The 14030-nt window shown below is 44.5% G+C and overlaps 1 protein-coding gene across 4 annotated transcripts in view; it reads left to right on the top strand.

Moving 5' to 3' along the window:
- Positions 1–87: 87 nt before the first annotated feature.
- The window catches only part of GGNBP2 (gametogenetin binding protein 2), a 37912-nt gene continuing 23969 nt past the window's right edge, over positions 88–14030 (top strand). For 2 of the 4 annotated variants that reach the window (XM_041000243.1, XM_041000242.1), the window contains exons 1-3: positions 361–542; positions 10114–10194; positions 12750–13003. In XM_041000243.1, coding sequence (XP_040856177.1) covers positions 450–542; positions 10114–10194; positions 12750–13003 — 428 coding nt within the window. In that variant the 5' untranslated portion in view covers positions 361–449. Of the gene's footprint in view, positions 543–10113; positions 10195–12749; positions 13004–14030 lie in introns of all 4 variants that reach the window. The other 2 variants (XM_041000244.1, XM_041000241.1) reach the window with 2 other exon arrangements.

The raw sequence follows: 14030 nt of genomic DNA, 5'->3' as shown, positions 1-14030 counted from the left end.
GGGCGTGGGGATGCCTCCCTCCAACCCCCCGACCTTCTTCCGACCCGGGACCACGCTGGGTCCTTCCGCCTCTCCTTTGGACCCTGACTGGAGAGGCCGGTGGACCGGGGTGGGGGTGGGAGAGGGACAGGCGAGGGGGGCGGTCCCGCTGGTGCCCGGCGCGGATTGGCTGCGCGCGTGTAGAATCGGGTGATGGGAAACGCAGCCCGGCTCTCCCGTCCCCTCCGGCTCGGCTCCTTCCCCCCTCCCGTGGCGAATGTGCTGCGCGGCGGCGGGCGCTGACGCTCGCGGGGTTTGGCTGTTGCAGGCTGGAGCTGGGAGGAGGAGGAGGAGGCGGCGGCAGCAGCAGCAGGAGCAGCAGCAGGATCCCCAGCAGCAGCAGCAGCAGCAGCAGCAGCTGGGAGGAGGAGGAGGTGGTGGTGACGGTGGCAACGGCAGCGTCGGGGACGATGGCGCGACTGGTGGCAGTGTGCAGGGACGCGGAGGAGGAGTTCCCCTTCGAGAGGAGGCAGATTCCCCTCTACATAGACGACACCCTCACGGTGAGCGCGGCCCGGGCCGCTCCCCTGGCAGCTGTTTCCCCTCCTTCCCCCTCCCCCAGGCCGAGCGCTCGCTGCGCGCCCGGAGAGTGTGTGTGTTGCAACTCCTAGGCGAGGCCTGCTCTCCGGCGAGGCCCCACGAACACGCCTTTGCAGTGGGGTTAGCTCGGTAACCTCTGCCGGCCCCGATCTTCAGACGCCCCTCTCTGCCCTCTCTTGATCCTTAACAGACCCTCCTCTTGCTTGCCCTCCTCCTCTACTTACTGTCCTTCCCGCTTAGGAGACGCCGTTTCGGCCGGAGCACGCGCCTCGGAGAGGGCTGGAAGGCTCTGTTCAGGGCCTAACCCTAACTGGAGCCACCTCCCCTCCGGGAGGCTCGATTGCCTGGAAATGTCGCAGGAGCCCCGCTGCCCGAGTGTTTGCAGGGTTAATACTAAGGCTCTGGCTGTAGGCAGGGCACAGTGACACGCTCCTGCACGGTAAAGATTCCACTGAAGCGATGGGCGTGCGTTGTCAGTAGGCTCGGTGTCGCGTTGCCTGGGTGCGTTGAAACTCTTGAAATGCTTGTGTTGCTAGGCCATGACTCTTAAAAATGGGCCTCCGTGGCACGAGTTATATTCTGGGTGATGGGGGGGTCTTGGTGTAGAGCTGGTGGCGGTACAATATGACATTTCCTTGAGAAGGAAATGGCAGAAATTTGAATTGAATCTGAACAGGAAATGAGTGTAGTTGCTTGCCACTCTTAAGAAATGAGACGATCCTTTTCTGAAGACTTTCTGGAATCTGTATTTTGATGTCCCGAAGCTTTGGAACATGCATCTGCCTGTTTCGATAAGGTGTAGCTATGTGCATATCTTGTCCCCTTTGAATTTTTTTTTTTTTTTTTTTGCTACTTCAAGGCTGCAGAGCAGTTTTGTTACTAAATTGTTTGCAGATACCTACTGAGGTCTCCCCCCCCCCCCCAATTTTATATAAAATGCAAGTCATTGTGGAGATACCAGTCTATGGCTTTCTACTTGCCAGTCTCAATTAAGACTTGATTGAGCTGCAGCACTTTATTTAAAAACTGCAGGGGCTGTTGAATGACTTGATTCGTTAGAACTTTTCAGGTGAAGCCATCCACAATTATCCTAGTCCTAGTGCATGTTTTTCTTCATATGCTGACATAAAGTATGTAGAATTTTATATTATTGTCTTAGAAATTACTTGTATGTCCTGGTTATAATTTCTGTACATTTTGCACTACAATCTTAATGGGCTTATATTTTAAGTAGTTTTTTTTTTTAAAAAACTCTGATCAAATGATGTGTTTCATGTAGCGCTTGTATGGGAGGACATTCATTGATTGTTATTGTTGTTACTGATTTTTTTCCTTTCTTCTTCCCCTTCCAACATAAACATTTTTCTAAAGGGTATAGATTAATGTGGACCTTTTGTGTTTACTGTCCCAAAATGGGCCTTTTGTTTTTAAACCTGAGTTTGGATATAATCTTTCTCTTGAGTATCAGTACAAAAAGCACTCTAACATAAATGTGAGTACTTAAACATTTTTTTTTCCAGACTTTATTGATTCTCTTGCCCATCTTCGTCTTTAAGGTGACTGTAGCACCTTAGCACCTCTTTGAGTCATTACCACTTTAACATGGCTGACTTTGGGGTGCTCTTATACCCTGTTCTTACCACAGTGCTGTGACTTTCCAAAATTTCCCGCACAGATGTGGCCTTGCACTGTGTCTGATGGTGGTTGAATTTTGCATATACTGTTTTGTGTACTGGGGACCTAGGCAAATAAAATTTCAGTTAATTTTAATTATCTCTAACAGTTCACTTGAGTAAAAATACAGTTTTTCTTTGTTTTGTAGTGGGTTTCCATTGTTAGCCAACGAGTGACAGATTCTATTTGCCTTGGTGCTTCTGCACAGTCATTGGATGTAATGAAAATTCTCGTCATAGCTGCACACAGTGTATCGGGACCATTCTTGCACAAAGCACCTGTTGGAGGAGGGGAGCTCTCTGTGTTCAGTGCTGATGTATTAATGGTTTGGTAGCAGTGTGTGTATGAAGTTAACATTTGTTTTGATTTTCGTTCCAAGGGTCCTGTAGGTATTCATTGAGAAAACCTTGTGGGTTTTTTTGTTGTTGTTGTTTTTTGTAAAGTGCAGAAGCTTGCTAGCAACTAAATGTTACAGTCTATTTACAATGTCTATAGTTTATAGTTACAGATTTTTACCATTTTAGTAACGGATGGGTTGTGGGGAAAACCCTAGTCTTAGTTAAATTGGCAGTTGTAGCTTGGATTTGTAAAATGAAATTAAGAAGCTGGTGTGTGAAGAAAACAGCCTCCTCTTTTATGTAATCTGTTGTATCCATATTAAAAAGATTACTGTGTTAGTTTAGTGGATTTGAATACTTGAGCATGACGCTGATATATTAAAAAAAACCTCTTAAGTAAATAGGTGGACTGTAAAGGAAGGTGTTATACTGTGTGATCAAAATGTTATTTACTGTTCTTAGAAATATAAAATAGGGGAATGGGAGTAGGGAATCCTAGAGCTTGTGAAACTGTATGAAAAAACAATAATAAAAATAATTTTTTTAAAGGTTTATTTTTAAAGGTAGATATACAGAGAGGAGGGAAGACAGAGAGGAAGATCTTCCATCTGATGGTTTACTCCCCAAGCAGCCATAGTGGCTGGAGCTGAACCAATCTGAAGCCAGGAACCAGGAGCCTATTCTAGGTCTCCCACGCGGGTGCAGGGTCCCAAAGCTTTGAGCCGTCCTCGACTGCTTTCCCAGGCCACAGGCGGGGAGCTGGATGGGAATTGGGCTGCCGGGATTAGAACCAGCACCTATATGGGATCCTGGCACGTTTAAGGTGAAGATGTTAACCACTATGCTGTCACACCAGGCCCAATAAAAATAATTTTAAAAATAGATTTTAAAAAAGTAAAATAGAGCCCAATGCAGTAGCCTGTTGGCTAAAGTCTTTGCCTTGAATGCACCAGGATCCCATATATGGGTATCAGTTTGTGCCCTGGCTGATTCTCTTCCCATCCAGCTCCCTGCTTGTGGCCTGGGAAAACAATAGAGGATGGCCCAAAGCCTTGGCACCCTGCACCCGCATGGGAGACCTGGAGGAAGCTTGTGGCTCCTGGCTTCAGAGTGGCTTGGCTCTGGCCATTGCAGACACTTCAGGAATGAACCAGCTGATGGAAGGTCTCCCTAGCTCTCCACTGTATATTTGCTTTTCCAATAAAAATAAGTTTTAGGGGAAAAAAGGAAATATAAGACAGTAGGGCTGATGCCGTGGCCTAGTGGGCTAAGCCAGCAGTGCCAGCATCCCATTGGAGCACTGCTTTGAGTTGAGTGGTTCCAGCTCCCTGCGGACAGCCTGGGAAGGCAGGGGGGTAGGGTCCAAATGGTTGGGCTCCTGCATCCACCACAGAGCCGGAAGACGCTCCAGGCTCCTGGCTTTGCACCTCTGCATTTCTGGCTGCCATGAGCATTTGGGCGGTGACCCAGCAGACGGAAGATCTTTGTTACTTTGTTATTCAAATAAAAGTTTTGAAAATTTAAAAAAGTATAAAACATCAGAGTTCATGTAGATTTTATTTCAGAGACACATTTAAAGAGGTACAGTTTAATTATTACTTTTTTTGAAGACAGGGACAGAGAGATCTTCCCACTGATTTACTCTCAGATGACTGCCACAGTCAGGTTCCGGGTCAGGCTCAAGCCAGGAGCCGGGGGCTTAGCACAGATCTCCCTGTGGCTGACAGGGACCCACATGCCTGTGCTATCGTCTCTACTACCTTCCCAGGCGACATACAAGCAGGAAGCTCATTGGAAGCAGAGCTGGAACTCCAGCCCAGGCCCTGTGATCCGGGAGGTGGTGTCCTCACTAACAATGATTAATCCAAGCATCTATCCTAAGTGTTAGAATCTACTTTATTTTGCATTTTTATAGAGTATTTTTGTTTCTTATTGGAAAGGTAATTTAGAAGAGAAAGAAAAATTTTCCATCTGCTGATTCACTCCCCAAGCGGCCTCAACAGCCTGAGCTGAGCTGATTTGAAGCCAGGAGCCAGGAGCCTCTTCCGGGTCTCCTATTCGGGTACAGGGTCCCAAGGCTGTGGGCCATCCTCTATTGCTTTCCCAGGCCACAACAGGGAGCTGGATGTAAAATGGAATAGCTGGGACATGAACTTATGCCCATATGGCATTCTGGCACTTAAGGGAAGAGGATTAGCCCATTGAACCATCACTCTAGGCCCTACATTTTTTTTCCTAATATTTATTTTTTATTGGGAATGCAGATCTACAGAGAGAAGGAGATACAGAGAGACAGAAAGAGCTTCCATCTGCTCATTCTCCCCAAGTGGATCGGAAGTTGAGTAGCCAGGACTCAAATTGACAATAATTTGGGATGCTGGTGTGGCAGGTGGCGGCTTTACTCTGCTATAGTTTGTTTTGCTTTTATTTTTTTGTTTTTTAAATAATTTAAGTCCATACTCCTGATAATCATAAAACGTAATCACAGATCAAGTTGCTTGGGGCAGCCCTTGTAGCACAGCAGGTAAGCCTTGCTCTGGATACCTGTTCCTCATGCTGGGATGCCTGGTTTGAGTTTTGGTTACCCCATGCTTGTGAGCCAGATTCCTGCTAGTATACCTGAGAGGCAGGAGGTGGAGCTGGGAGCACACGTGTGCCTACTGACCACACGACCACACGGGAAGCAGCCGGAGAGCCTGCCTGGGGACGTCAGCCTGGCCCTGCCCTGGCTCTCGCGCTCTCTGCCATTCGGCCCTTCAAATAAATGGATATATATTTTTAAAAGATTTATTTTATCTTTCTTGGAAAGTCAGATTTGCAGAGAGGAGAGAGGAAAGATCTTTCTGCTGATTTACTCTCAAGTGGCTGCAATGGCCGGGGCTGGAGCTGATCCGAAGCCAGGAGCCAAGAGCTTCTTTCAGGTCTCCTACGCAGGTGCAGAGTCCCAAAGCTTTGGAGTGGAGCAGCTGGGACACACACTGGTGCCCACATAGGATCCCAGCATATGCAAGGCAAGGAATTTTGCCACTTGGCTATCGTGCCGGGCCCAAGGATAAATCTTTAAAAACACATTACAGTTAGTCCTACTTTCTAGAAATTAGCAGAATTTGGTGTAATTCTGCATGGATACACACATAGTTGTGGAGTTGATACATTCTGGAACATTTTATGGCCTGTGGGGCCCAGAGCCGTGGCCTAGCGGCTAAAGTCCTCGCCTTGAACACCCGGGATCTCATATGGGCGCTGGTTCTAATTCCAGTGGCTCCACTTCCCATACAGCTCCTTGCTTGTGGCCTGGGAAAACAGTCAAGGACAGCCCATAGCTTTGGGACCCTGCACCAGTGTGGGAGACCTGGAAGAAGTTCCTGGCTCCTGGGTTCGGATTGGCATAGCATCGGCCGTTGCGGCTCACTTGGGGAGTGAATCATTGGAGGGAAGATCTTTTACTCTGTCTCTCCTCCTCTCTGTATATCTGACTTTCCAATAAATAAATCTTTAAAAATAAAAAAGATTTTATGGCCTGTTATTTTCTACCAGATATATTGAGAACATTTTGTCATCCTTAAATATTTTAATAAGTATGATGTTCTGCTGTATTACATTCCATAATAATTCTTCCATTATTGGACTTAGAGAGATTGTAGCCTTATTTGATTGATTGTTTAAATTTATTTAATTGAAAGGTGAAGTTACAGAGAGAAAAATGATGGAAGATAGATTTTTTTCATCTACTGAGTAAGTCCTTCAGTGGCCACAATGGCCAAGGCTGTGCCAATCGAAATCCAGTAGCCTGGAATTCCATTTGGATATTGTATATGGGTGGCAAGAGTTTAAGCTCTTGGTCTTTTTTTTTTTTTAAGATTTATTTATTATTTTTTATTGGAAAATCAGATATACTGAGAAGAGACAGAGAAGAACATCTTCTATCCGCAGCTGTAATGGCTGGAGCTGAGCCGATCTGAAACCAGGAACCAGGAGCCTCTTCTGGGTCTCTGTCTCCCACGTGGGTGCAGGGTCCCAAGGCTTTGGGCCATCCCCGACTGCTTTCCCAGGCCATAAGCAGGGAATGAATCAGAAGTGGAACAGATAGGATTCGAACTGATTCCCAGATGGCATCCAGGTATCACTGGTCAAAGTTTAGCTTGCACACCACTACACTGGCCCCTCATGTGTAAATCTTAGGTTGCAGTTTGTTTTCTCAGATTTCTGTGTGGAGTTTCTGGATCAGTGGATCAGAGTATAAGAGCCTTTGTTATAACATTGTTGATATGTACCACTGAACTGCAATATTTCTTGACTGCATAGTTCACCCTGTAATTCAAACTAATCTAAAAGGAAGTCGAAACTGATACATTTTAAACTGCGAGTTTATAAAAGGTAATGTATGGCAGCCTATGTATGGGGGCATTCAGTGGTTAACATTTGTTAAAAGTTTAGCATTTAATGTTTTATTTCAGCTCTTGATAATTAATTTTGCTGCACGGATGCTGAGCCCGGATACCTAGCCCCATTGGTTTGTTAATGAAGCCTCAGGAGTGCTTTAAGGTTCTCATTTCTAACGTGGAGGGAAAGAAATGGTTGTTCAAGAAGCGGATGTTGGTGCTGTGGGTTGGAGAAGGAAAGGCTCTAGGACTGCATTCAGTCAAGTGGGATTCTGTTTGTTTTTGCCTCAAAGTGTTCTCTATCCTAGTTTCACTCTGAGTATGTAGGAGTTTCCAGTCTTTATCGTGTAGATATGCCTGTTCTAGCACAGTGTGTTTGCTCTCTAGAACATTGTTTTAGTTAAGATCTGACAATGGTACTTTATTTCGTTGTTCTGAAAGCATGTGTTTTAACACTTAGGAAATTGGGTTTTTATCTTTCCTGGCATTTTATCTGTTGAAGCAGCTCTTTTCTTGATGATATTTAACTATGATACTTCTTAAAATCTGGTGTCACAGATCAGTGATTATGCTAATTTTTGGTTCCCATTATGTGACACCTTGAAACAGTTTTAATTTGAAATCCCATTTCCCTTTACAGTGAATTTTTAAGGTTGTAATCTAAAAAATTTATTTCTCATTTATTATATTTTTATTACTATTGGAAAGTCAGATTTACAGAGAATAGGAAAAACCAGAGAAGATCTTCCATCTGTTGATTACTTCTCAAGTGGCTGGAGTTGAGATTATCCGGAACCAGGATCTTCGGGGTCTCCCACGCGGGTGCAGGGTGCCAAGGCTTTGGGCCGTCCTTTTCTGCTTTCCCAGGCCACAGGCAGGGAGCTGGGTGAAAAGTGGAATAGCTTGGAATGAACCAGTACTCATATGGGAGCCAGCACTTGTAAGACACTAGGCTATTGCACCCAGGCTTGCCTGAATTAAATAAAAGATGTATATATTTATTTGAAAGGCAGAGTTAGAGAGAGAAAGCGATCTTCCACCTACCTTTTCACTCCCCAAATGGCTGCAACATTTGGGGCCGGAATAGGCCTTAGCCAGGAACTTCTTCCTGATCTTCACTGTGCTTCCTTGTGAGTAGTAGGAACCCACGTACTTGGGCCATCTTTTGCTTTCCCAGGCACATTAGCAGGTAGCTGAATTGGCAGTGGAGCACAGAGGATGACTTTGCAGGCAGTGGCTTTGTAATACTGGTCCCATAAGTTTTTAAAATTCTTCCTTCCTTTCTTCCTTCCTTCCTTCCTTCCTTCCTTCCTTCCTTCCTTCCTTCCTTCCTTCCTTCCTTCCTTCCTCTCTCTCTCTTTTTCTTTCTCTCTCTCTCTCTTTCTTTCTTACTTACTTATTTTTTTTACCTTTATTTATGATTATTGGAAAGTCCAATATACAGAAGGAAGGAGAGACAGAGAGAAAGATTTTCTGTCTGCTGATTCACTCCCCAAATGGTCACAACAGCTGGAGCTGCACCGATCTGAAGCCGGGAGCCAGGAGCCTCCTCTGGGTCTCCCACACCTGTGCAGGGTCCCACACGGGCCATCCTCGACTGCTTTCCCAGGTCAGAAGAAGGGAGCTGGATGGGAAGCGTGGTGTCCAGGATTAGAACCAGTGCATATATGGGATCTCGGCCCGTGCAGGGCAAGGACTTTAGCTGCTAGGCTACCTTGCGGGGTCCATCATTTTCTTATATATTTGAAAACAAAGAAAGATCACCTGTTCTTCCTAGATGACTGTAATAGCCAGGTCTGAATCAAGCCCAAGCCCGGAACCTGGATCTAGGCCACACCGCCGGGCCCAGAGGTGTGCATTTTTAAAACAATTGAAGATTTACACGTATTCCATAAGTACAAAGAATGACAGAAAGTAACAGATTATTTTACTTAAAAATGATGTTAGTGGCCATTGTAACAAACACTTGAAAATATAATCCTAAAACAATGTTGTGAGATGCCTACTAAAAAAGTATTACCTAGGGGCCCAGAGCCATGGCCTGGCAGCTAAAGTCCTCGCCTTGAATGTGCTGGGATCCCATATGGGCGCCGGTTCTAATCCCGGCAGCCCATTTCCCATCCAGCTCCCTGCTTGTGGCCTGGGAAAGCGGTCAAGGACGGCTCAAAGCCTTGGGACCCTGCACCCGTGTGGGAGACCTGGAGGAGGAAGTTCCTTGCTCCTGACTTAGGATCGGCATAGCACCAGCCATTGGGGTCACTTGGGGAGTGAATCATTGGACAGAAGATCTTCCTCTCTGTCTCTCCTGCTCTCTGCATATCTGACTTTGCAATAAAAATATAATAAATCTTCAAAAAAAACACTAAAGTATTACCTAATCTCATTGTACAAATAAGGAAGTGGGAAAGACTGAATTATGTATATCAAGTTAAATTTTCTTGTGCTGTGCTGACATCCCATTCTGGCACTGATTAAGTAACCACTGGTTGACTTCCACTCCAGCTCCATGCTGTTGTGCCTGAAAAAGCAGTGGAAGATGGCCTAAATGCTTCGGCCCCTGCTCGCATGTGGCAGACCAGCTTGACTCAGCTCTGACTGTAGCAGTCAGTCATTTAGGGAGGAAACCAACAGATGGGAGATTTCTGTTTCTCTTGCCTCTGCCCCTATAACTCTGCCTTTCAAATAAATAATTTGTTTTTTTAGTTAAAAAGAGAAAAACAGAAAGGGATCTTCCATCTGCCAGTCCCAGGCACCTTAGCAGGAAGCAGGATCAGAATTGGAACAGCTGGGACTCAAACCAATGTCTGTATGGGATGCTAACACCACAGGCAAAGGGTTAACTCACTGTGCCACAGCACTGACTCCATAAAATAGATTTTATGAAGAAAATTCAGGAAACGAGTTAGTTTCCTAGAGTTAGAGAAATTGTTTCAATGTTAGAGCTTGTTTCTGAAGTCTTGTCTAACTTCAGTGTCCTTGTTCCTAATGACTGTATCATTTAGAAACTTGTATGTTTTAGATTTTTTAAAGATAATTCTAGCTTTTGGGGTCTGTTTTTGGCCTATGACTTCATAAAATAGGCTACATCAGATGTTGGAAGAGGATGAAATAGTTTATTTCTGTTCTGTTTACTTTTTCAGATGGTGATGGAATTTCCTGACAATGTGTTAAACCTTGATGGGCATCAGAACAATGGTGCGCAACTAAAGCAGTTCATTCAGGTAATTTTTACAATTGGTGCTTTTGTTGGTGTGTGTGTGTGTGTTAAAGTTCGTTATTAATAATAATTTTTCCGAGTACTACCCAGGTCTGCAGGGTATACTGACACTGCTTTCTCTTTGACTGCTACAGTCAGTACAGTTATGTACCTGACTTTTAGTCCTATTGAGATTGTGCAGTTCTTAATTTCAGCGGGCCATCTTTCCCAGTTCTTTAAAGAGAAGAGTATACAGCTTTTTGTTAAGAATCTGTATGTTAAAAAAAAAAAAAAACTGTAGGTTTTCCTCCATAGTAATTATTTTAAGTTTATAAAATTAATCCATTGGGAGAGGGAAGGGAAAGCCCAGCATCAACTAAATTATATCAAAAAAACAATTAAAAAAAGTTAATTCATTGTGAACTGATTTTTTATGTATCTCATGAGATTTGAAGTATTTTAAAAATATGCTTAAAAATGTGCTTAAGATACAGACGGTAACTTGTTTGTTTATTTCAAAACTGTTGCTTTCTTTAAAGAAAGTAGAATGAAATACAAATAGTAAATATTTTAGTAAATATGACAGTGTTGATTTTAGTACAATTTTTAACTCCCATCAGTTAGAAGCTACTGACTGGAGTTTTACCCATTTTTCTCCAGCCATGATCTTCAGTCACTTTTTAAAAAAATTTTATATAAATTTTATTTTTTATAATGATTACATGTTGGATCAGGGTGGAAAGATCGAGATGTAGGGAAAATTGGGTATATTGATTGCTTCTAAATTTGCTATTTCTTGTTTCTGGGGGGAGGAGAGAGATAAAAGGGGAAACCACTCACTACTTTCCCCACATCCCAGTTCCCAGGGATGAGGAACTGCCACCTCATATCAACCCAGAGTCTCAGTGTTACATGTTCCCAGGGTTCTGTCCAGGTGGTTTGGACAGTTCTGAAATGCTGTCGATTTCACCGACCCGAGGATGATGTCACCCTCCCAATGTCCATTGGCTCCATTCGCTGAGACTTTTTTGCTGTCATTGTTTGGGGTAGTTGTCCAGTTAGTTCTGTTCTTCTGCTACAGCACCGAATGAGCTTCCATATTCTCCTTTTTTTTTTTTTAAGATTTATTTATTTATTGGAAAGTCATATATACAGAGAGGAGGAAAGACAGAGAGGAAGATCTTCCATCCGATGATTCACTCCCCAAGTGAGTGCAACGGTCGATGTTATGCCGATCTGAAGCCAGGATCCAGGAACTTCTTCCAGGTCTCCCACATGGGTGCAGAGTCCCAAAGCTTTGGGCAGTCCTTGACTGCTTTCCCAGGCCACAAGCAGGGAGCTGGATGGGAAGTCAAGCTGCCGGGATTAGAACCAGCGCCCATATGGTATTCCGGCACATTCAAGGGGACTTAAGCCACTAGGCCACGGCTCTGGGCCCCATATTCTCCTTTTACAACAGGGCCTGTTTCCACTGCTCCACCTTTTTCATTAAGTAGGACATGTTCTTGCAGGCGAGTCCAAGGACCCAGGCTAGGCGTGTCAAGTGTTGCTGGATTCCCCACCCCTGAGGCTCATGAACTCAACACCCACCAAGAAGGCAGGCCCCAGGATCTGGGTCCACGACCTAAACCCCACCGGTTCCCCCATCCCTGGGGCTCAGAAACCCAGCCCCAATCATGCAGGTGGACCCCAGGACATGAGCCAAATTATCTGAGCCCTGGGATCCCCCATCCCTGGGACCCACAAACCCAGGCTCCACTGGGCCCAGGCTGGCATGACTTGCCTCGCCTCAGTGTCTGCAATCTTATTGTGCAACCTGGCCTAGTCTAGTCTGCCCCCTGTTCCAGCTCCTGTTGGTGGGTGCTGCAGCCTGTCCAACACTGTCTGATTGCTGTTCTGGTCCTAAGGTGAACTGGCTAGTGTTGTGGCTCCTCCTGCTCCCTGCCCTGGTTTCTCAGTCACTTTCCTGCTTTGTTAAACCAACAGATAACATTCTCACATACCTTCATGTTAGTTACTCACTGTAGGCTCCTGTGTAGGTAAGATAGGCTTTATTCTCTCCCGCTAATCAATAATACAGCTGTCCAGACCTTCAGGTTGAGATTCACTGCTCTGCATGATCACCATCCTGACTTGACTTCTGTGGTTAAACATAGTGTATTGTTGAAAAATAAAGAAGGAAAGGCATAATAAAGCTGAGTTGTGCCTGTATTTTTTTAAATCTTTCTTTACTTCCTCTTTTTTTTTTTTCCAGGTGAGAGTGCTAGAGTTAATACTTGTAATACAAGCCCTGAATTTCTAGATGCAGGCTTCCTTTTGCTGTGCTGGGACATATACTGTTTAATGTTGGCACTCTAAGCAGAATTTCTTACATTCTAAGTTCTGCATTAGGGAAACTTATGAAATCAACTCAGGGTAGTGTGGACAAAGTGTTATTACCTTGCTTTTTAAAATTCAGTTGCAAATATAGGTGTCCAGACTATTTTGCACGGGATAGGAACCAGTATAACAAAGAATAATTTTATGTCTTTCTTAAGGCCTTTTCATTTTTTTCTCTCTCTCTTCTTTTTTTTTTCTCAGCGACATAGTATGCTTAAGCAACAAGACCTAGGTATTGCCATGGTGGTGACATCACGTGAAGTCCTAAGTGCACTTTCTCAGCTCGTGCCATGTGTTGGCTGTCGGCGCAGTGTGGAGCGCCTCTTTTCCCAGCTTGTAGAGTCCGGAAATCCTGCCCTGGAACCACTGACTGTGGGACCCAAGGGGGTCCTATCTGTAACCCGAAGTTGCATGACGGATGCAAAGAAGCTGTATACGTTATTTTATGTACATGGGTACGTATAATCATTGAGTGGAAAATGAGTTTGTTCAATTTTTTAAAACAGCTTGATGACAGTGGTAGCTTTCTCTCTTAAGAGGGGTGGGGAGGGAATTATTTTATGATTTCTATGTGCCAGTGAATATACAGCTTGTGCTTTCGTGTGAGGTGAGAGAGATATAAACAAATGATTTATTAGGTACATTAAGTTAGGAAAAAGTAAACAGTAAAAGGACTAGAGAATGAGTGACAAGCATTCAATTTTGAGGGCAATTAGGAAAGACTCTTCTGATAAAATGACCTTGACTATAACTTGAATGAAGAGAAAGGGAGCCGAATAGTGATCTGGAGGTAGACAGAGAAGAAATTAAGAAGTGATGAGTGAGGTGTTGCTTTTGTGTCCGTGTGGGACACATCTAAGGAAAAGCAGGGGATCTGCTCTGGCTGCAGCCAGATGGATAAAGGGAACAGTAGTAAAAGATGGTCCTGAAGACCTTTGTTTTTCCTTGTAGTGAGACAGGAAACTTTGGTAGAGTCCTGAGCAGGTGCGAGTGATACAGTGTGACTTGAAGTTTGACCGAGAAGAAGGTGATGTGGGACGGAAGTGTACAAAGGCAGGGGTTGGGAGCACAGAAATAGAAGGCATTCAGTGCCCAGTGCCTGCAACGGTGGGGATGGAGACCAGGAGTGGCTGTGAAGGTAGTGAGACATGGTGGAATCGTGGATATAGTTTGAGGAATAAGCCAACAAGGTATTGGGTAGATTAGTTGTGAAGAAAGGCATCGAGAATGATTCGTTGTCTGTAAGGTAGACAGTTTCTGTGTGCTGAGATTAGCAAGACTTAAGGAACAGTTTTTCAGGTCTCACTTTTGAATGTGTTAAGTTTGAGGTACCAGATGGACATTTATGAAAAGTTCAGAGAAGTCTGGCCTAGAGTATAAATTTGTTTTAATTCATAGTTATCATTCAGTGACTATGAATAGGAAAGGAGAAGTGGTCTAGGAACTAAACCTGGAGTAGATAGGAGACACTCTGGATTTTTT

The sequence above is a fragment of the Ochotona curzoniae genome, unplaced genomic scaffold (assembly GCF_017591425.1).
Source record: "Ochotona curzoniae isolate NIBS_2020 unplaced genomic scaffold, NIBS_Ocur_1.0 scaffold_2453, whole genome shotgun sequence".
Classification (NCBI taxonomy): domain Eukaryota; kingdom Metazoa; phylum Chordata; class Mammalia; order Lagomorpha; family Ochotonidae; genus Ochotona; species Ochotona curzoniae.
Note: the sequence above shows the minus strand (reverse complement) of the source record. Positions and strands in the feature narration are given on the sequence as shown.